The sequence below is a fragment of the Halichoerus grypus genome, chromosome 7 (genome assembly GCF_964656455.1).
Source record: "Halichoerus grypus chromosome 7, mHalGry1.hap1.1, whole genome shotgun sequence".
NCBI lineage: Eukaryota > Metazoa > Chordata > Mammalia > Carnivora > Phocidae > Halichoerus > Halichoerus grypus.
In genome coordinates, this window is record NC_135718.1 from 32,090,734 (window position 1) to 32,114,609 (window position 23,876).

The window sequence follows — 23,876 nt, forward strand, 5'->3', positions numbered from 1 at the left end:
TTTGTGCTTATATTTCTTTTGTACTTTAAAAAAATAAAAAACCTGTTAGATGTAAAAAGAACTACACTCTTGAGATGAAAAAGGGATTCTTCTAAAAAAGAGTTTAATACTTAGCCGCTTTTGAATTTTTTCAGCTTTAACTGCTTTTCTGATTGCTATCTGCAAGAAACTATTTGCCGTTGCAGAATAGTTACTGGAACTGTCTAGTGGAAACACGGTGAGAAGTTAGGAGTTTGAGTTAGGTAAAATGCTGCCCTTACAATAATACAGGATAAAGTATTTAATGGACTTGTAGGAATCAATGTCTGTTTAATTTTAAAAAATGCTCTTGAGATGACATCAACAGATGTATCAAAATATATCTTTTTTTTTAAGAGTATAGTCGTTTTATGGGTTTCGGTATGAAACAGTCCTAAATTTGGGGCACATTTGATTCCTTGGCTTTCTCAGTCATCCAGTTTAGGAATATTTAAGCTAATAGATGAATGTGCTCCTCGTACGTCTGTCTTTTGGAAGCCCTGTGCCAGACAGTGTGCAGATGGGGCAGCCGTCATGCCTGGCAGGCCCGGAAAGTGGGATTGCATTTGCACCTTGTCTTATGCGCTGCGAACATTTTGCGGGAAAAAAGGAAAAACTGTCTCCCTGCTTAAATGAAATTCTGACACAATCGATGCAAATTATAAATTCTATTTAATTCGATGCAACAAATTCATAATCATTTCCAGCTTTGTGTCAAGTGTGTTGGTGAAGCTCTGGGCATTTAATACTGCAGTATTAAAGCTGCAGTAACTTGGTCACTTTGGTGTTTCTCAAAATAGGGCCTTAAACCCTATGTGCCAGAAATGCAGATTCTAGGGCCCCCTTGGAACTTCTCCATCCACACATCCGGGGGCAGAACCTGTAAACTGCATTTTAAACCAGTGCTTCCTCCACGTGGCCAACATAGAGCAGTTTTTGATACCGAAGGAACATTTTTGCAAAGGTTATTTCAGTTGTGATCTGAATTGACAATATTTTTGAATCCAGAGAGTTCAAATTTATAAAGAAAATTGAAGTACAAGTTAAAAATTTAGTCGAAGGGCACACGTACAAATAATTTTAAAAATGCTCCTTTTCTGCATTCTCTGGTTCCTCAGGGTTGACTAAGAACAGCATTGCAACTGGTACTTTAAGATACCTTTTTCGACATCCGTAAGAAAACTTACATTTGGGGAAATCATTGATGATTAAGTCATTTTTGAATTTATAAAAGAGGAAATTGCTAAGCTTGGAGGAAAAGGGATGAAGAGAAAGACCCGGTGTTACCTCCTATCCAGTGTTAAGACCAATATTTAATTTAATAGATACGATTTATTTGGGGGCAAAAGTAAAGCCAGCAGCCAGTTCTCCACAGCAAGACGATGATGAATGCCTTAGGCTCTTCCACCCACGTAGCAGCATTTTTGGCTTTTAGAGTAATAAAAGTAAAGCCAGTGAGAGGTCAGTCTGTGTCTTGCCATATTCCCTATTACAGATACAGCTTTTAAGGAAAAAATAATCAGAACATGAGAGAAAAAAAATCACTTTATCTTAAAATTTCTTTGACTTAAAAATGATTTCATATAACATCTCTATTTAAATATTAATGTCATTTTTGTAGATTTAAGTGATAGAAGAATTGAGTAAGATTTAAATAAAACTTTTCCACCTCGTTAGTGAAGAATTGTATATATATTTATTCATATAACTTTAATAATTCTTGTAAAGAATCGATAATTTTTGTTGAGATACTGTTTGAGTTGGTCCGCTAGTCATCAGCTCTGTTTTACTGGTCTTTGGGGACCCCCGGCCCCTCCGCCTGTATCTTCCTCCATCTGTTCTCTCTCCCTGCTGACAATGGACTCAGCACATTCTAAGAGAAACCATGCTTTATTTCCAGCAGGAGCAGAGCAATACTCTAAGGATGATTTCCTTATCTTTCACAGAAGGCCTGAAATCTGCCTTCTAGCCCTGTGATTGATCTGTGAGCTCCCACGACCCAGGCATTCAATCTATTTTCTTTGCTAGGAATTCCCAGAGCCATGGCTGGGTCACCCTTTGCCTTTTCTGGCAGCTGGTTTCACTCTGAATTTAATGAGGGAGCCGAGCCGAATGGCCAGAGGAGGGTTTCCCCGTCTGGCCCCTCATTGGAAGGACTCAGCCGCTTGTCCACGTTCAATGAGTAAATGCCCACTGCTGGGCCATTCCAAGAACGGGCCCTTCCAGCTGGTTCTTGTCTGGACAGTGTCTGGGGCGCCTTCTGAGCCTTCCTGCTCCTCCCTCCCTTCTCTTTGGACTTGAGTGTAACCAACAGGGAAGCAGGAGCACTAAGTATTTTAAATCACACCTATAGGTAAATTTTAGCGTCACTGAGATGTTCTGTCCTTATTCACTGGTTGGACATGACAGTCTGGCAAGACCTGTTGGCAGACTTCGCGTAGTCCTCCCAGATTTCATGCTCTCTAAGCCCTCACTGCACCTGATTCTCTGCATTTAAGTTTGCCAGTCTGTTTTTAGAGCTGTGATATTAGCAGGTGGGAATTTGAAATGCTTCATCACCATGCTCAGAGTTCAAGTATTTTTCATGTCTGTTTTTAAGAATTTTAAAGAATTTTAAGCTCATATTTTAGTCCCCCCTCCCTTATAATCTGGTGTATTTACTTAGGCTTTACATTTTTGCATAAGAAAAAACTTACGTGCTTTTATTATTAAACAGATAGGAAGAGAGTCTATAATTTTGTGCTTCTTACACTGGATTTCCTCCAGACATGTGATATATTCACCAAACTCCACAAATACTGCAGCTCCCTGAAAGAAGATTGGGAACCAACCCAAGAGTTCTAAAGTTACATTTTTATGACAGATTTTTGTTGCATGCTTGAAGGGCAGGGGAGATTTTTGTATGGGACCTTTTCTTTCCCCCATCTCTGCAGTCTTCTTAAAATGCCCTCTGTTAGAATCCTGGTGGTTTGACTTCCAGCTGTGTACAACATACTATAAATTAAAATGCAAGAACCACTATTCATTCCTCACATTTAGTGAACTTTTATTGAATGAATTAATGGGCTCAGCAGCACCAAAGGGCATCTGATTGTGGACTTGCCTTAAATTAATGATGTATTTTTTAGAAAGGAGAAAGCCATTTATTCCCCAACTTTGTACTTGTTATATAAGATTTTAGACTTCAGATTTAAAGACATTTGGACTTCCTGTAAATGTTATGAAACCTTAGATTTTAATTTTCTACTGCTGCCTTTTTTTTTTTTTTTTAAGGAAAGAGAATGCCACAATGAAATTTTCAAAAGCCATTTAGAGTACTTTAGTGCCCTCATGACTTACAAATTCCTATGATCTCAGATGCTTGTCTCAGGGGGCTTAGCTTCTAGAAAGCACTCAGGACCACAAGCATGGGCACTGTAACATCTCTTGCTGACTTGCTTGTCTTTCCCCCACGCCCCGTCCTGTTGGAAGAGCTCGTCAGGGTGGGGGTTCTCTCTGTTTCAGGGAGGATGTGTGTCTGGATTTGCTTTCTCACGTCAATGGATTGGTCAGGACTTCAGGGTTCATAACATTTGGAAACTGTGGTCCTTTCCAACCCTGACCTATTATGATACTCTCAGAGTCCTTTGGCCACATGAAAACTTCTTAAAGATCGACCACATTGCATTTCTTTTCCTTTTTTTTTTTTTTTTTTTTTTAATTGAACTCAGTTACCAGCCTTTTTGCAGACCGCCAAGGGCACTGCTCTTCTAGAACCTATAAAGTTCCGTACAAATGTAGGGTGCTGCTGAAGCGGCCGCAGGTGTGGTGTGTTCTCTGTCCAGGGCAGAAAGCCTTCGTTCGTGGTAGTGCCTCCACCTCCTTCCAGCAGAATCCCAGGAAACCGTTGTTCTAGTAAAACAGTGACTGACCAGAGCCTTTTATTTACCAGCATTTCCACCCACCTACTACTCTCATTTTTGGAGTTAGAACGAGACTAATGGGAAATAAACCAATTCTGTCACCACTTGATGGTTTGTTGAGTTCTGACTGTGTGCATGCACCGTGGCTCCCTGGATAGCGCTTGGCCCCACGACTCCTTACAGCCCCAGGGAAGTTAGTGCTGTTCTAATCCCTTTTTCACATGTGGGAGAAACTGAGCTTCATAGCGGTAGGATCGCTGCCTAAACGCCTGGAATGATTTGCTGACAGAGTCCAGTGTGAGCCATCTAATATTCTCTCAGTCAGGATCTCTGTGTCGTCCCTCCCCCTCTCCCCCAAATCCCACATTAACTGTAGTCGAATACATAGTTCTCTTCTTCCAACATCTTGTGTCATATTTACGCGTGCTGTGAGTTGTGAATACAAGGTTATTTTGTGTTGAGAACTGTTCTCTGTAACATTAGTTTGAAACCAATCCCCGACTCTGTCATCTTTATTCTGTTTTAGTGGTGGTTAATTGTAGTGTGTGTCTAGTTAGTCAGCTTCTTTGAGTTATAAAGGATTCTTGACACCTTTTATTTTCTGATAATTTTATGTCAGCCACCAAGGCAATTGGGCAAGAAATAAGATTGGCCGTGGGCAAAAGTGGCAGAATGAGATTTAAGGAGTAAGCTCAAAAAATCAGATTCTCTCTGAGCAGCAATTTTTGCTGCAAATAAGCAAGACAAGACAAATGTAGAAATTGTCAGCTGTGGTTGCTGTAATCAACGCCTCTGTGGAGCTTCTCATAGCCAAACGGGCAAAACAAGTTTGCTGGGAGCTGCTTTCCTGGGCAGGGAGGGTCTATGGGGTTGATGGAAATTAGAGGGGGAGCTCTGATAAAAAAAGATGTAGATGTCAATGCCCCGTCCTTTGGCCTGGTCTCAGCTCACCTACACTCCCTGCACCTGTGCCCCAACCTCTGTAGTTCGTCCTGCATGCCTCAGTCAGATTGATCTCGACTTAGGACAGGTCTAAAGAACTCACCCTGGGTTCTAGTGCCTGATGGAAGCAAGCACAGATGGTATTGCCTGGCATTTGAGGCCAGTTGGGGCCCGTGTGCCCCACCTACCCAATGTTATTTCCATATGCTCTTCAGTAAAAATCCTTTCCAGTTGTTCCATCAACTGGACTGGACTTGGGTCTATTCTGTGTACGTTCCATGCTGTGGACCAAACACCGCCGGGTGGAACCCACCTTGGAAAGCCCAGCTCACGCACTTGCGTGAGAGTGGCTTGTGACTAGCAAAGGGCACGGAAGACAATAAATTTTACATGGGAGTCAAGTGATAGCCGGTAACATCCATGAGAATGAACTGTTCCATGAAAGGGTAGACCAGTTACATGGTCTGTCTTTCCCCAACAGCACCGTCCCTTCCCTATTGTCCAATAGCTGCTCAGAGAATCCAGCTGAGGGGAGAGTGGTTTTGAGCCTCCCCATCAGATGCTACTGAGGACGATGACGATCAGCTGCGAGCAGCTAACATTTACTGAGAACTTTCTAGTCCCGTGATGGGCACTTGGTGTGCTCGCTTTCATCGCTAACACTCTGAGCCTGTGGCTGTTATTCCCATTTTATAGATGAGCAAACAGGCCTGCAAGGTCAACTGACGAACCTCAGATCAGGCCTCTAGTAAGTGACAGAGCAGCAACTGAAATCCAGGTTATTTTAGAGTTCCTCTATGCATTTTTTAAGGCGTGTGTGTGGGTCATGGGGTGTTGGTGGGTGTCGTTGATTCCTAAAGGCTGCTAGAAAATGCTGTGTGTAATCATACTCAGTGTAGCCTCCCCCAGTGAACACTTTCTCTAGAGAAGTTAATATAAGAACTGCAGGAGTTCTTATATTAGAGAGGGAACACAAGCAGGGGGAGTGGGAGAGGGAGAAGCAGGCTTCCCGCCAAGCAGGGAGCCCGATGCAGGGCTCGATCCTAGGACCCTGGGATCATGACATGAGCTGAAGGCAGTTGCTTAACCAACTGAGCCACCCAGGTGCCCCTTTTTTCCACTTTTTATTGCATCTATAAGACTCTTTAACTTTCATTGAGGATGAGTTTCTCCATTTGCCAGGTGGGTATAGAAACCTTACAAGGTGTTCTCAAAATGAGAAATGGCATGTGTTAAAGTGGCTGGTTCGTCTGTCTGCTCTGAAGCGTGAGCACAGGGTCTCGCCCAGAACGCATGCACAATAAATGGGTTTGGATAATAACGGCTTGGTTCCTTGAGACCTAACCTTTAAGAGAGAGCAACTGTGAAGTGTCTTAAAAAAGCATGATGCCTTTATCGAGAGTGTCCTTCGTTGCCTGACTTTGCATAGGAAGGCAGAGCCGAAGATGGATTTCTTGATTCTTACATGCTCCTTCAGTTTGTAAAGCTTAATGTTTTGTACAGGTAAGTATTGTTAAAGCAATAAACAAAGGGAGACAGGACTAGATCAGCACCTTCTTCGCTAGAACACTTTTCCTTTTGCAACACAATTTACAATGTTTCGTACATACTTTTAGATTTAATCTTAGAAACACCTTATGAAATTAGGTATTATCCATTTCCTCGTATAGGTGAGTAAACCGAGGCTGAGAAACTAAGGGACTTCCCAATTTGCACAGCCCTGGTGGGTTTGGATTCAAACCCCATTCTCACCGTGGATTTTTGTTGTTTTCTTGCAGCCGGTAACCACACGTAGCGACTGTTAGCAGGTATATTTTTCTCCATGCATTTATTTTTAATCTATATGTGTCTTTGTAGTCAAAGTGGGTTTCTTCGAGACAACATACAGTTGGCTCTTGTTTTTTTTAATTCACTCTGATAATGTGTCTTTTTTTTTTTTTTTAAAGATTTTTTATTTATTTATTTGAGAGAGAGAGAGAGAATGAGAGACAGAGAGCATGAGAGGGAGGAGGGTCAGAGGGAGAAGCAGACTCCCTGACAAGCAGGGAGCCCGATGCGGGACTCGATCCTGGGACTCCAGGATCATGACCTGAGCCGAAGGCAGTCGCTTAACCAACTGAGCCACCCAGGCGCCCTTTTCTTTTTTTTTTTTAAAGATTTTATTGATTTATTTGTCAGAGAGACAGAACACAAGCAGGGGGAGAGGCAGGCAGAGGGAGAAGCAGGCTCCCCGCCGAGCAAGGAGCCCAATGTGGGACTCGATCCCAGGACCCTGGGATCATGACCTGAGCCGAAGGCAGCCGCTTAACCAACTGAGCCACCCAGGCGTCCCAAGATAATGTGTCTTTTAATTGGTACATTTAGACCATTTATATTCAGAGTGATGATTGATATAGTTGGATGCACAGAGAACAACTGAATTTAGAAATGTGAGTGTGTATATGCATATATATACAATTTCTATTTATATAAAAACATATAATAGATGCCAGCCTATTTCCAAGTAGTCTGAGAGTTGTCATATTTAAAAGATAAATACTTTTATTGAATGTTTGCCATATATGAGCTTGCTACTGTATCTTAGTGATTTTAGCTTAGTTTGAAGAAAACCCATTTTGGAAATTGGCATTGTATTCTCAAATGCTTAGATGCAGCTTTTACACCTGATATATTGAAAAAGTGCCTAAAATAAGTACAAAATAAAATGATGAGAATAGAGAAAAGTAGCTAAAAAATAATTCACTGATTATTCAGTGATTAATGGAAGTCAGGGTCTCCCGTTCATTACTGGTAGGGACCAATGGTCTGATGAAGTCCTTAGCCTCAAAGGCCTGAGTTAAAGAATCATTGATTCTGGGCCTTGTCTATATGTGTTCTACCTCAGTTATTCAACAGATGCCACTGAGGAGAGAGATTTTCTCAGAAAAGATACTGTTTTCTGTGTTTCGTACTGGCTCTTTGCTAACTTAATGTACTTTCAGTAAAATTTCAAAACTCCTTAAGGAAAACAAGCAATTCCTGAATAAGCCAGTATTATGAATTGAAGTATTTAAGTTACGTATTTGCAAAAGACCCAGCGTCATTTTACTGAATGGAACTTCTGTTCCCTTATTCCTGAGCATGGTGTGGGCCTCTGCCGCAGATGTCCGTGTGATATATGATGTGGTGCATAGCCTTAGGAGTGTTGTGGTTCAAAAGCCAAGTTGAGAGGGAACTGTGGATTGTCTAGAAGAGTGGACACCTCTCCTGCCATATCAAGCCCACCCTTCTTTCAGGTTCTAACAGACCCCTTTTCAGCTTTTTAGGACTTTTTTTCAGCCACACACAGTAACTTCTTAGTCTCCTTTTCCTATACTGTAGACTCTGGCCCAACCTTGATTCTTCTGAGAATTCAGAATGCCCATGGCTGTGGTTTCCCTACAGGTAGGCATCGTGTAGTGACGGCTGCAGAAGAGAGGTCTCGTCTGTATCCCGGACTTGGAGGTTATGTGTTCACAGCCGAAATGAGCTAGGATGTTCTCCGTTTATCTCGTGAATTTGGGAATCTGCCCTTGTTTGAATTCTCTAGGTTGTCTCAGTGGAGAGTTCCAAATGTGCGGGATGCTGCAATTAGACATCTTTGTTTTGGTTCTGTAGACACAGCCATATTTGGGAAACACAAATGGGCCAGTTTTCGTATTTAAGACTTGTCTTGGTTAACAATGCATGTTTAAGAAACTTCGTGTGCCCAGAGTTGTACATATAAAGAGTTTGAGAAGGAGCTCAGGGCTCTGGAATGCCATGAAGTCGGGTTAGGAGCAGGGAATTGGCAGCAAGCAGGCCTAGGGAGCAATGGGGTACCGTGTGTGCTGTCACCTGGCAGCCCCTGCTGACTATTTTAAGATGAAACATTTTGGTGCAATTGCTTCTCAGGAAATCTGGCTGAACATTCTAGTCGTTTTATTGCCCCCCTTGTCCTCATAAGGAACTACACGGGAGTAGTTTGGCTTCATTAAACAAACGCAATCACTGGCGATTAATGTTGGAATCTCGCATTTAGAGCATTTGCTATTAGTCTTGTGGAAGATTGCATCATGTGGGGCTATGTTCTAATGGACAAGATTGTTAGTGGCGTGTTTTTTAGCTTGTCACCTACATTTTCTCTTGAAAGTTCTAAATATTACACAGTTGCATTTCAAATGCTAGGTATGAGCTGAAAAAATAACTTTTCATTTAAAAAGAAACATAATCTAGAAAACAGAAATGAAATTTAAAAGTTGCCTATAATTCCATGCTGCCAAATCATTATTAGAATTTGGGCATGTTTCCTTTCAAATATATGGATATGTCTTTTTGTTTGTGTGTTTTAAAGATTTATTTATTTTAGAGAGAGCACGAGTGAGCACGGGGGTAGGGCAGAGGGAGAGGGAGAGAGAAACTCTAAGCAGACTCCGTGCTCAGCTTGGAGCCTGATGCGGGGCTCGATCTCACGACCCTGAGATCACGACCTGAGCCGAAACCAAGAGTCGGGCGCTTAAGTGACTGCACCACCCAGGTGCCCCTGGCTATGTTTTATTTTTTACATAACTATAATCACAAATGTCACACAGACCTACACCCTGCTTTCCTCACCTACTCTTATAAGAAGTGTCTTCCCATGTTGTGTGGTCTACATAGCCATTATTTTTATGACTGTTCCAACAGTCCACCCAGGGGTGTGTGTGGCCATGTAATTGGTCCCCTGTCACTGAACACCAGAGAGTGTCCAGGTTTTCACTATTTTTAGTAAAGCCGTGAGAAACATCTCTGTGTAGGTTTTTGTCATTTGGGGGGCTTTCTTTGGGCTAGATTCGCCGAAAGCACAAAGGGATTGAGGTATGTCGCTCTTGATGTGTAACGCTAAAGACAGGGATAACAATTTATAGTGTCACTGGCCATGTAGAAAAATGTCAGTGCCTTTGCTTTTGTCCACATTGAGTATTAGTGTTTTTAAATTTATGGACTAATTAAGAAGTGGAAAAAATAGTCATTATTTGCATCTTTTTTTTTTTTTTTTTTTAAACTAATCAGGTTAAGTGAACCTTTTCTCATGGGTTGGTTTGTTTGCATTTTTCTTCTGGGACTTATTTCTTCATGGCTTTTTAATTTTTTTCCTGGCAATAAGTATGAACATACTGTAAGATCAGGATATTAATCCTCTATCATGTATGCTGCAAACCATGCATTTTAATACATAGATAATGTAACATATGATTGCAAGTTATCCAAATTCTATTGTCTGGAGCTCAAATAATATTGCATTGATAAGACTTGAAACTACTTGGGGGCTGTATTTTGCTTATTGGCAATTGGCAGAATCAATTTTGTACGTTTATTTTAAGGCTTCGTTTACGTATAGAAGATAAAACACCATTGCAGGTGTATTGGTAATTAGCTTTCCAGCTCTGGATCTGACCTGTCTCTGGCAAGGGTCTGGGATGAGAGTGTGATGATTTTAGTGGGAACTTGGGCATCAGATTTCTTGATTCTGTGATTGGAAATTGGTCTTATTAAAACGAGTTCCTTATCAGCATGACTTCTAGTGGAGATTAAAAACAAAACTAAACCCAAATAAAAACCTGTAATTTTTGTTGGGCCAGTGCATCTGGCGACTAGGGTTGCCATTAAAGGTTGGGGAGGTGAGGGAAAGGGTATTAGTGGGAAGAAACCATGAGATGAAGGACTTGGAAAGGGGAACTCTTATTCAGGGTGTAGCAGGAATGACAGTCTGGTACCGTGGAGTTTAGGGCTTACTGAATATATGGGGGAAGCAAGATGGAAGACTCACCGGGACCTTATCTTACATGGCCTGATGCTGTATTCAGGAATTCAGACCTCAGTTTTTAGACCAGTGTTTCCCAAAGTGCGATATCTCGAAGTGAGCTGAGAAGTATGTCACTGAACATTTGAAAATGTTAGCATTCATTCCTTGATTCTCTGTCCCATGCAGAACTTACTCCTTTTCTTTCTGTGGCCCTGTACCATGTAGCTCAGATTGCTAGCAGAAGGGCTCTGCATCATATTATATTTCAGTGGGACATGTCTGTCACCCTACCACTCTGCGGTGGCCTCAAAGACCGCAGCTGTGTGGTTCGCGCTGGTCTCCTCTGGGCGAAGCACTGTCCTGGTTGCACAGCAGGTGCAAGAGAAATACTGTTTGAACAGTGTCACCAGGCCTGTGTCTTAGCCACCATTATTCTTTCCTAGGAGGTTTGGTGCCTTTTTTCCTTTAGCCCTGTACTGCCCAGCCAGCCCTCTGAGCTCACAGGGGCTCTGTGGGTTGTTTTCCCCGTGGAAATGTGACCTCTAGGGAGTCCTCCACGGCTAAAGTCACAGTGTGGCCCTCCATGGCTGTGTAGGGTGGTTCTGGGCTTCGTAGGCCATTATCATGGTCTAGGAATGAGTGGTGGAGTGTGAGTGTGAGCGTGAGGTTGGAAACCCAGAGGCGGCTGAGGCGCAGGACTCATGAAGAAGGAAGAATTGACTAGACCAGGCAGCTTGTCAGGTGTGGGGTAAGAGGGGGGTGACAAGGGGAAAGGAGAAAGCAGTGCGCACTGACTGGTATGTGCGAGGGGCAGTGGATTCTCTGCACTGTTAATTGGGCACTTGCCAGGCACCATACCAGATGTTGGGACACGGAGATGAGCAAGACCCGGCCTTGCCGGAAGGTGCTCACTGTCTGTTGGGCTCAGTGCATGAGGCCTGGTTGGAGGGGCAGAGACAGACTGGAAGGCAAGGTGGGGGCGAGATGAGTATCGGACTCAGCCATCTCTTGTCGCTGATTATTGGGACTTGGTGTTCAATGAGTAATGGGGTGATATTGGAAGGTTCTAAAAGGGGAAATGGCACTGGCCAGTCTGTGCATTAGCTGTGGAGGACTGATTCTCATCTGGAATTCTGTATCCATTGCCAAGAGGCCAAAGGCTGCAAGTGGCCTGAGGAGGAAGAAAAGGGATAGGGGGCTTAGTAGAGAAGTAAAAAGCAAGACAAAGGGAAACTTTTTCTGAATCTCAGTTTTTACACCCCAGTAAGGGTGTGGATTGGATTTCTGGTTTATGAGCCTTTTTTTTTTTTTTTTTGGTAGCCACAGAACCCAATCATCCAAGGGAAACTCAGGAAATATAAATTAATGAAATCAACAAAAGTACAGCTGCCCTGGTTGAAGTGAAAGGTGGGGATGGGGTGGGTGGGTTACCAGCACTGTGGCATGAGGGGGCTCATGGAACCTCCTTCCAAAGCAGGCAGAAAGCTAGTGAAATGGGCTAGGTAACCTACATGGATCCTTCTGGCTCTCGTATTCCAGATCAAATCCCCAAGGAAGTGAGCATGAAGATAGAAAAGAATGAGGACCCAGTGTGGGGTCCTCTAGATCTTTGAACTCCTAGAAGAACAGTGGAAGCCCTGATCCAGAAAGGAGATTCTCCTGGCCTGATGTAAACCAACCCACAGTGGCACTTAGAAACCAGGACCAAAAAGTGTTTGTGGGAGGAAGAAGGAGTTAAGTGTTTTAAATTCAGTGGAAAAGGTCAATGAGGCCCCGACCAGTGCAGAAGCCAGTGTTGGGCTTGGCCGTGTCTGCACTGGAAATCTTTCTGAAGGCCATTTCAGATAATTGGTTAGAGCGGAAACCAGTTGGAGAGACTCCAGGAGGAAATGAGAGGATGTGGAGGATGGCCTTTCTGATGTGTTTTCCTATGGCTCCCTCTCCAGAAGCATCGGTCTTTTCACAAAAACCTTGTGCTTGTTGTGCTTTGAGCCCCCAGCTATGTCATGGGATTCCATACCTAAGTTCATGTCACGGTTGGGTTTATCCTGTCTTCCTCCCCTTGAAAGGCAGTGTCAGCAGCTCAGGGTGTATCCTTTCTGGCTTTCTGAAGAACCTTCTGCGCCCTCTTCAGCAAAGTAGAGAGTGCATTTGCAGAGAAATGACCATTCATAGAGATTGAGAAGAGGATGAGCTGTTGAAAAATTGGAGAAATTTGACTTTGCTGTGTGGGTCAACAAAGTATAAAAAGCAAAAAGGCCGAGCATTTATTCTGGGGCTTTGTGAGCTGTCACTATTCTTTTCAAGCCATTGGAAGGAAGTAGCTGCAAATATATCAAATCAAGTCCCAGACTGGATTTCAAAGCCAGGGTATAACCAGGGTTTGGTTGGGATGGGGAGCTAGCTTGTTTTTAGACAGCTATGTTGGATTTAAGGAGGGTCCTGATTATCTTGAAGTGAAGACTCCAAAATTGGGTTCTAAAGGCTAAATAGAGACAAGGACAGAGTTCATGACTGAGCACCCACTGAGTTCTTGGTCATGGGGATGACACAGTGTCTCTCCTATGGAAACTTAAAATTGTGTGTGTGTGTGTGTGTGTGTGTGTGTGTGTGTGTATGTGTACACACACATCCTTAGTACATATGTGGGGAGAAGCAATGGAAGCCAGACACCATAGGGCATAGGAGAAGCTGGAGCACCTTTTGTGAGAGGTCAGTCTGAGACTCCTTCTTTTCCAAGAATCTTTGCTGGACCTTGAATTCATTTTTACAGACAAACTCAATTCTTCCCTCGTCCTACATCCCCGAACCATCCATATAAGGAAGGACCTTCTTTCCTTCCCCAATAAACAACCCATATTTAGTTATTGGATCCTGTTTGAGCTGGAAGCATGAGTATAACTTTTGCTTTTTAGTAATTATTCACTCTGTGTCATCAAGACTTATCTCAGAATTATAGGGTCGTGGAATTAGGGAGGGACCATGCAGAACCATCAGTTATCCAGATGCATTCTTAACAAGTCTGGCTACTTTACATTTTGTTCTTCTGGTGGAATGTCTGTGTTGACGCTGTGGCCCTTTACCCAAGTACGGTAGGTCCTGGCTGCCCAAGCTTGACCCTCGCTGGCCCATCCAAGCTCTGACACTGAGGGGCTTCCTGCGATTTACTGGGGGATAGCTGTCCACTTGGAGCTGTATGGTGTTGCCACTAGATGGCACTGTTCATCTTTTTGGCTTGTACCCAAAGGTGCCTGCCTCCTTTGGAGGCGACTTGTGGGAGAAATTCCAAAGACATACCATCATGTTCTCAACCAAATCAAACCCTTTACAGCTTAGTTTTTAAGTAAATATTAAGTGTCAGGGGGTTTTATGTAAAATAAACTCTCACATTCTACATATGATTTTAATAGCTTGCATTATCTCTGAATAAACTGCAGGGACTAGATTATGACTTTCAAGGCTTACAGTGTGCTGGTCAGACTCAGTTTGTGCACCTTCCTGATACCGTCCTCACCATCCCAACTCTGAGCTCTTCAGGTTGTAGAGACAAGACCCTTTGCTGAGGCCCCTTGGGATTCAGGACTGGATGGCCTCACTTGAGGAGAGAGGAATGAAGATTCTCCTCTCGGAATGAAACCTCTGGGACTTCTTCCTCCCCCTCACCTTGTGCCGGTCAAGATTCTTGGGTTGCAAATGACCGGAAACTGCCTCTCAAACTGAGCTCAAACTGAGATGGGGTTTATTGGTAAGAGCTTGGGTAGTTCCGAATTTGTGGGAGGCTGGAGAACTGCCCTCCGAACAGAGGCAGGAATTCAAGGAGACTGGGATGGAATGAGAGCTGAAATTGGGCCCTGTGATAGTCGGGATAGGGCTGCAATAGTCTGTAGCCGCCACTGGTGAGGACTGGACACCGGGCACCCTCCTTGGTACAGCCGCCATGGCCACCCTTGCTGGAGATCTTATTTTAGACTGTCCCCTTCTTCTTTGTGTCACCTGCAGCTGATTCAGTCACCAAATGAGAGCATGCCGCAGAACCTACGACCCAAAAAGGCTGTGTCCAGAGCTGGTGCTCACCTGTGCATGGTCATTGTCACCCATTACTGTCATGCTAGTTCTTAAAATATTAAAACAGTGTCCTAGCACTGTGGGTCCATTCTCCTTCCATCTTACAATCCAGCCACTAACTGGCTAACACCTGGCATGGGGGGGCCTCCCAGAGAGTGCTACAGCTGACCTCTACTGGGGGTGCTGGGCACTTGTGGCCAGGTGATGGTATTTTGGATAATCTCCCTGACCGGATGTACATTAGATCAGTTTGTAAGCAAGAGTGGGGCTGACATTTAGAAATTACCAGTGTCTATGTTGAAAAATATTACACACGCAAAGGGCTGCCCACGTATGACGGTGATATTCATCATGTGTGAGTTGAGGTACCTTTTTTGTTTGGTTCATAGGACATTTCCATTCATCTCTTTCCTAGCCTAAGAATGCGTTTGTGCCAGGTACTTATTTTTAAAATGAAGATGAATTAAACAGAACTGTCCAGAGGGAAGTGGTAAATGAATTATGAAGGGTTAATACAATAAAATATTACATAGCCATTAAAATAATGGATATGATGACTGTGTAAAAACCCAGAAAAATGTTGAAATCTTTATTTTTTAAATTTTTTTATTTTTTAAAGATTTTATTTATTTATTTGACAGAGAGAGAGGTAGGAGAGAGGGAACACAAACAGGGGGAGTGGGAGAGGGAGAAGCAGTCTTCCCGCTGAGCAGGGAGCCCGATGCGGGGCTCGATCCCAGGACCCGGGGATCATGACCTGAGCCGAAGGCAGACGCTTATTGACTGAGCCACCCAGGCGCCCCTGAAATATTTAAAAAGTAAAACATAAAGCTGTCTAGACATTACGTTTACAACTATATGTAAATGGTACTTCTGCAGATAGAGGTTAGAAAGGACTGTAAAGAAAGAAAATACACATTCTATTAAGACAGCTTCATGCTTGAATCAAAAGCCCTTCTTTAATCACTTTAAAAGTTGAAGAAAACCTTAATGAAACTATTAAAATTATTTTAAAAATAAAAACGTTTGGATGCTATCCTTCTTGCCCCTAGCATTCTACTCTGTTCCAAGGACAGTGAGCAAGGACAGTGCCTGGCCTCATGTGTTAAAAAGGAAAGTAACGCATGTCTCCTTGCACAGACCCTCAGGCCATGCCTAGGCCTTCTTATTGCAGAATTCATGAACTAGGGAGCTGATTTCCTCTCCCTCTTTGCTTCTCACATTTTAAAGTGCAGAGAGACCAGCTGGAGATCTTGTTAAAATGCAGATTCAGATTCAGTCATTGTAGGGTCGAGTCTGAGTTTGTGCATTCTTAGTAAGTGCCCAGCTGATGCCAGTGCAGCTGGTCTCTGGACCACACTTTAAATAGCAAGGTTCTGCACATCCCGAAGTCTTGCTTTTCACATCGTCTTTCCAGTATGTTCACTTAAGCCATTTTATTCAAAATATGTGCAAGACCAGTGCTTTGGAAACTACAGAATATTGTGGAGAGAAATGAAAGACCTGCATAAAGGGACAGAGGATCTACTCTCATGAATTAGAAAATTCAATATTGGTAAAATGTTAATTTCCCTCCAGACTGATGTATAGATTCAATACAGTCCCAATCAAAAGTCCAGCACGCTTTTTGCTCGGTTTTTGGTAGAAGTGGGTAAGCCTCTCAACTTTGTGAGAATGCAAAGGATCTAAAAGAGCCAAAAATGATTTTTGAAAAAGAATGAAGTTGGAAGACTCACACTACCAGATTTCAAGACTTACTCTAAAGCTGGAGTAATCGAGAGAGTAAGTTATGGGCTCAAGTCAGATCCGTGGAACAGAACAAAGTCCAGAAATAGACCCACACACATATGGCTGATTGCTGAATGATGGTGGGCTAAGTGAGAGAAGTCAGGTGCAAGAAGTCAGGTGTAACATTCTAGGAAAAGGGTTAGACTCTGATGATAGAAAGCAGATCCGTGGTTACTGCAGACTTGAGATGAGACCATACTAAATGAGGGGCTGGTCTTTGTGAATCAAGAGAATGCATTCCCCCCTCAGGCCAATAGAGTGCAGAACCTGACAGCCTGGGCCTTCGAGTCTGCCCGTCTGGGTCCCAGTACCAAGCTGTGCCCCCCTCGCACCTCCGTCTCCTTATCCATGTACACTAATACAGTGTCAGTGCTTACTCTGTAGGGTCATTGGGAGGATCAAATGATATATTTAAAGCATCTAGAACATTTCCACGTGCGTAATATATATGTATAACTTATTATCCTTTGATAATCATTTTGTGTTGTGATTTTAACGTCTTTCTTCTAAAATTTGGTTCTTTCTTTACCCTCTCCTTGACCCATGTGCATTCATGGAACTTGAGGTTTTTAATAGAATCTTAGAACTGGAAGAGATCTTGCTTAGTACCTAAACCAAGTACTGGTGACAAAACTAAGGCCAAGGAAGTAGAGTGCTGTGCCCAAGGTCAAGGTCATGTTCATAGGCAGCCAGCCAAGAACTAGAAGCCTGGCCAGGCGACTCCTGGTTATATATGGTGTCTGCATTTTTCATGCAAACCATGGGGACTAACTGTGAACCCGCCATTCATCAGTTCTGTTGTGTTGTTGTCTGTTTTTCTGCAGAGCAGTTCGGAGCCCTAGTAGCGGAAGACTTGTCCTGTTACCATCATGAGCTCTGGTAAGTCATTTTAAACCCTGTCTTTCTCTTCTGGACAAATCTACAAAACTGGGTAGTTTACCCAGATTTCCTACTTACTCATAAGGCCCCAACTGCATTTCATTTTTTATTTTTTGAGACCTGGGCAAGCGCCAAAGCTCTGTCATAGGTTGTCATTGCTACTGTCGCCTTCATTACAAATGATTTAATGACTGCCTACTATGTGTTAAGCACTAGGCTTAACATGCACCACGTCCTCATCTTTATAATATCTCCTTTTCTTGCTTTTTAAACAACTTTATTGAGGTATAATTGTCATACAGTGAACTGCAGAGATTTTCAGCATACAGTTTGATGTTGACATATGTATATACCTCAGTGGCATTGTTTAATCCTGGTGACTGCAGCAAAAGGAAACAGATCGGCCATAATTGTCCCAGGGTGCAAGCTAATCTAACACTTCCTTCATCGAGGCTGGAAGAGCAGCTTGCTCACAGTTTTGCAATGCCTTTGGTAGTAAAAATCAAGACCTAAAGAAATGACCAGTTTTGCGTATTTTTAGTTTAGAGCTGGGGTAGAAAGCACGGGCTAGGGAAGTCAGAGAAGGGAACAGTTCCCTGCTCATTGTGCAGCCAAGAGTTGTCAGTTTTCCAGTCCAGAATTCAAGGCAGAGAAGTTTCCATCTGGAAATTAAGGCCCACCTTGGCTCTGAGCGTGCCCTGGAGCCTCCCGAGGCCCATAGGCTGTGTGTGGGGTATTGGGCAGATGACCAAGTAGCAGCTCATTCATGAGTCTCCTAATTCTGCATTATGTCTGGAGTGTTACCAGAGATCTCTGCAGATTAAAAACAAGCCTTTCCATGTATTGACATACGGTGTCCTTTTAGCCAAATATAAATTGTGCAGGACGGGTGTGCTTAGGACTGAGGGGGGCTCCAGGTAGAACAGCACAGGGCCTCAACTTGGCTTCCTCCCAGACCGACTGCGCAGCCTCTGGCCTGTGGGGACCCCCCTCTGCATTCTGCTCTGTGAAACGGACGTCATGGAAGCACCGGCTCCCTGGGACTGTGAGGATTAAGTGACACGGTGCCTCGGATGTTCTGTGCCCACCACGTGGCCAGTGTTCCGTCCTCGCTTATCAGCTCAGATCTCCTCCTTGCAAGGAGGGGGCTTGGCTTGTTCTGATCCCTTGAGCCCTTTTGCTGCACGTGAAGAGGCTACACACCTTCTTTTTCCCTCCAAGTGGACTTGGGTACTGCCAGGAGCTCCTGCTTTGTCACTCTTCGTTTGCTTGGCTTTTTGGTTTTGTGGTCATTTAAAACAGGCCGGGAAGCGCCTTTTTTTTTTTTTTTTTTCCTGCTCTGCAGCCTAAAATTTCTGGATCTTCTATCAGGATGAGCCTAAGCTGGCATTGCAGCTCCTGGCATGCCAAAGGGCAGGAGGCAGAAGAAGGGAGGGCGCGGCAGGAGGGTGAGGGTGTGGACAGGCCTGTGGGACTTCTCCCAGGTTCGCTCTCAGGCGTGGTGCTTGGAGGCATTTTATAGAAAGAGTCCAAAAAATCCAGACCCTCTGACCTGATAATCCCACTCTTGGGAATTCCGGTCTTAATTCGGAGGAAACAAAAACATTACCCACATGAAGGTGGGGAATGAGTAGGTTCATTGTGTGTATTTACTTGATGGAATATTACGCCACTATTAAAAGTGGTCATTAGGAAGAAAGCAGGTATGAGGAAAACATTTGTTTTAACCTTCGGTGGAAAGAGAAGCATGAAAATGATGCATTCATTTTATTCCAAGTTCGGCCTGGGCTGCCAGTCACCAGGGGCGGGGCTTTGCTTGTGCTCTCTCATTGGATTCTCCTGGCAGACCCACAAAGACCAGCATGGTGTACCCCGGCCTATTCTGTGCATGGGCAACCTGAGGCCCTGAGAGGTGGAGGATTTGTCTGGCATAGCCAGCTGGTGGGGAGTGGAGCTGAGGCAAAGCCAGCCGTGGGCACCAGCACGCTGTGCCGCAGAGGTCTGAATGGGAGGTGCTGGGACGATTTTGCAAATTTTCTTCAAGTTTCGCTATGTTTCATGAAAAGAAAGCAAGGAAAGGAAATGCATGGGGCTTAGCCCGGTGGGAGCTCAGAGGCTAGCGTGGGGGGGCCCGAAGCAAGGCCTGCAGCCCCAGAGAAGAGATAGTGGAGAGGAACTAGGGCAGGTGCAGGGAGAAGAGAGAGTTACAGAAATAACAGATGGGGTGATGGAACCTATGTTACTTCTTTTACCTGGATTTCTGGCCTTCTTGCCAACACCCTCCTTCCATCCATCCCAAGAATGTAGGTGCGAGGGAGATATTGGCATCGGGGGGAATTAGCCTTCATCTGCAGGTGGGTGGGGGCAGCGAGCAGGACAGAATCTGTGGGGCCAGTGTCGGGAGGTCCAGGCTGCTGGTGGGGAAGGGTGGTGGCCCTGCTCGTGTCTGGATCAGGAGCATCCGGGCTGGCCCAGCAGTGTGGGCCATGTCAGGGAGGCTGATTGTTGGGAGCCTAGGTAGGTGACCTAGTCTCAGCCAGGGGAACCACCGGGTTTTGGGACAGGGCTTCAGTCCCAGCATTTGGGGAGATAGTATATAAGCTCTTTCATATAGAATATATTTAGTTTGTATTATAGACTATGTAGGAGCCATTTTTTATTTTAAAAATAAAAAATGTTTCTCCCTGTTGGGGGCAAGAAGATGCCCTGGGGGATGGAGCAGACCAGATTGGAGACCCCAGCGTAGTGATCTTGGGCGGGCCTGGCATCCTCTCTGCACTTCAAATTTTTTATCTGTGAAATAGGAGTTCCTGACTCCCAGCTCCAGGGGACTGGGTCTGAAGGTTAAAAATGAGATGCTACTTACGGAATGTTAGCGTGGATCCTCAGATCCGGACAAATAGATGTTTAAGAAACCATGGCTGTTATGATTATATTTGTGGCTTGGTTAGCTCTTGGCTGGTGGGGGGTGGGGGTGGGGTTACTCCAAACCACACAGGTGGGTCTTAGGCTGCTCTCAGTGCCTTTAGCTGGGCAGAACTTGGAAAGGTCTCCATTGACCTAGAGGAGGTGACATTTGCGGTAAGCAAGCCTCGAGGAAGCACAGGATTTCCCCAAGGTAAGGAAAGCAGAGGAGGCATTCCTGGTGTGGGTCTTGTAGGAACCAAGCCTAAAGGTCTGGAAGTTCATATCTGACAAGCTCAGGGGTTATGAGGAGATGGGCATGGCAGGCAGGGGAGGAGGGAAACAGAGCAGGAAAAGGCTATAGGACCAGTGGTTAGGAGAGCCCAGAATCCAGTGTGAATTGCCCAGGCTTTGTCCCCTAGGTAGCTGCTGGCCACTGGGGCTTGTTTGCTTGCTTGCTTTTAATTATCAGGAAGGTCAGTTAATTTAAATATAACCAGGTAGGCCAAGATGTAAGTCCTACAACTTACTAAAAAATTATATTCCAAACAATCATTTGTACATTTGAGGGAACTCGGAATACATTTTCTCCTCGTGGATGATTTTTTTCCTCATATGCATGATTGAATTCCCAACTAAACCCCAATATTTTTATTTTTAAAACAGAGATGAAATACCATCTACTTAAAGTATACTGAGTTGTCGTAGAAGATCTTATTGCATTGTCCTGTTTCGTTTTCGTCTGTCCTGCACCCTGGGGCTTTTTAACCCAGGGAGGGCCATGGTTGGATCAGGAGCTAGAAAGTGCTCTCTGGATGCAGACTGACAGTGGGGGTGGAGAAGGGACAGAATGAAGACAGGGGGAGCGGTGGGGAAGCCAGGTCATCTCTGGGACAGTAACAGAAGAGCCGCAGTGGGGGTGGGGGGGCGAGGGGCAGTGTCCAGAGACATTCCAGGGGATGGATAGCATGCTTCTGATGACGGGGGACGTGGGTGGGTAAAGGAAGGTGTCAAAGAGCCTGAGGTCTCTGTCCTCTGACAGCTCTCACTCTGGATGCTCAGGGATGCGATTGAGCTGGCCTTCCGGTGAGTAGATAAGCCTTTGTCAGTCAGGAGATGCCATTTTGAGGGAATGAAGCAGATTTTTTAAAAATGTCAGAAATGAAGCCATAGCGAGGCGGCGGGAGAATTTACGTCACCTACCACATACTTCCCATCCCCAAACAGCTCTTGGGTTCTCTCCTGGTTCAAGCCACACAGCGTTCTCAGAATTCTCCCATGGCGCCTGAGGGGGCGCCTGAGAAAGCCAGCATGTCCCCAGCATGTCACACACGCAGGACTCAATAAATGTTGGGGAGAGAGAATCCCAAGCCTTGTGCTCTTTGTCTCTCTTTCAGAATGTGACGTTGGTGCTTCTAAAGCCGTGGTCAACGGGTTGGCGCCAGGCAGCAATGGGCCGGACAAAGGTAAGCTCTTGAAGGGAAGCCCGGCTGGGTATTAGGAAGCAGTTCTAGATGGAACAGAGTATGTGGGGCCAGGGCCACTGGCCTGGTACGAGCAGTCACTGGTCGCATCGGGCTGTGAACCAGAGGCCTGTTTCCTGTGCCGACTTTGAGACTGGGAGCATGTTCTTGCATCTCATGGGTCTGAGGCCACTCTTTCCCACCGTGAGGTCGCATGGTAATAAAACCTGTCCCTCACTCCCGGGATGTGGATAACAACAGGTCAAGTACACCGACCGCGGCCTTCGCCTGGTGCAAACGGCATTTATCGACGTGGAGTCTCCCTTACCTGACATTTTACCTTCAGTGGCAGTAAGTAGTGATGCGTCCACAGTCCTGCCCCAGAGGCAAGAACCTCTGATTGCTGAAATCAGTTATTTCCGTGACATTCGTTCCATGTGCATCCTCGATTTTCAGTTTTTAAAAAATTTCAGGACAGAAGATTTAAGTGGGAAGTGAGTGATGGGTACGATGACTGTTGAGTCCCGTTTGCCCTGTGGTCTCTCCTCCACAGCCTCTCAGCATGGCTGCCCATGTAGCCAGGCTCCAAGCGCCCATGTCACTTCCTCAGTGTGGCATGGGCCGAGCGATGAGGTACGGACTCGCGTTCCGCTTCTGCTGCTCACAGACGGACATCTGGGGAGGTCCATTATCTTTATGGGTGTGAGTCCCCTTATCTAGGAAATGAGGGAATGAGATGTTCTGCTTCAAATTCTGGGTTTTAGTGATTCCATCCATGCTCATCCTACTAAATTTTATGGCATCCAAGAGAGGAGGGGGCAAAAATCCTGTCATTGGGCATTCAAGTCAAAATGCACCATCTCACAAAGAATAATTTCGGAATGTGACATGTTTGGCCTTTGTTTGTAATTTCCATCTGGTTCAGCCAAGTAGTCCTCTTGTGACAAGGCAAAGTGTGAAGTCAGGAGGAGCAGCTGGGAAGAGAAGGTACAGAGCACGGGAGGAGCTAGGGAACGGGGGGCCCGGTTAGTTTGGGGGTCGGTTCCTCTGTGGCAGGAGGTGTCCTGCTGCTCTGTGCTCCTTCTTCCCTCCCCGACCACCCTTCTCCACTCACGGTCCGGGATGCGTTCTCAGGGCCTTGGGCAATCTTGGCGAAGTCACACTTGGGGGTGGTGAGGGCAGTGCCTGAGGAGTGGCCCCAGGGGCGTGTTTCAGCATCCAGGGAGCATGGGGAGGGCTGGGGGCTCTGATGTTTGTACAGCCTATGGGGCCATCAGCCCCATCCCCGTGAATTCATTCACAGAGCAGACTTCAGGTGTGTGGAAGAGGGTGGCAGGTGGGCGCGGTTTCCACTCTCAACTCAGTAGACTCAACCCTCCTCTGGAAAGGAGACAGCAGATGTAACCCGAAGGTCGTCATGGCGGCCTGGGGAAGTCACTGAGCCAGGTCCCTGGACAGCTGAGCTCCAGCCTCTTCACCTAGGAGCTGGATGACTCTGAGTAGCTCAGCCTCTTGCTTCTTCCTCTGAAAGTGGTAACAAGAATCTCCCACTGGCCAATCTCCTACGTGGTCATAAGGAGCAGGCAACGGGATCGCTGTGCAAGCATGTTTGTATCTCAATACATGCACTGTTGTTATTGTCTACTTAGTTATTGATGGCCGTGGGCTACGTGACCGCTTTATGAGGCGGCAGCGTGATGGGCTGGAAAGTGAACTCTCTGTGGTTGAGGGTCCTGTCTCCCTCCTGTTCCCTTGACAGGTCTTGCTTCCCAAACAGCCCTTACCCCCCAATTATTTTGTAGATGTGGGGCCAGAAGACCTCTGAGTGTTGCTCATTGGGGTGACCCTGGTGCCATAGCGCCTGAACTCCATCCCTCCTTGCTGCCATTGGAGAGACAGGTTGAGGGGAGGCTTCCCCACAGGCTGTGAGAAGGAGGGTTTGGGGCTGTGCCACCATTGAGACTTCAGGATCTGGGGAGGTGGGGGGTCCAGGAAAGCCTTCAGAGGGAGAAGTAGGGGCACCCAGGATATGAGGACAGCAGCCCCAGCCACATCCCAGGCAGTTCTGCTGGTTCTCTGGCGGCCCAGCCGGGTGTCAGGATCCCGGGATGTGTACGTGGGTGCTGCCCAGAG

The 23,876-nt window shown here is 45.3% G+C and overlaps 1 protein-coding gene across 50 annotated transcripts in view; it reads left to right on the forward strand.

Annotated features, from left to right (window-relative positions):
- Positions 1-23,876, forward strand: part of SORBS1 (sorbin and SH3 domain containing 1) — a 224,916-nt gene that overhangs the window by 91,416 nt on the left and 109,624 nt on the right. For all 50 annotated transcript variants that reach the window (XM_036111654.2, XM_078077319.1, XM_078077329.1 and 47 more), the window contains exons 3-4: positions 17,322-17,376; positions 21,678-21,746. In XM_036111654.2, coding sequence (XP_035967547.1) covers positions 17,367-17,376; positions 21,678-21,746 — 79 coding nt within the window. In that variant the 5' untranslated portion in view covers positions 17,322-17,366. The remainder of the gene's footprint in view (positions 1-17,321; positions 17,377-21,677; positions 21,747-23,876) is intronic.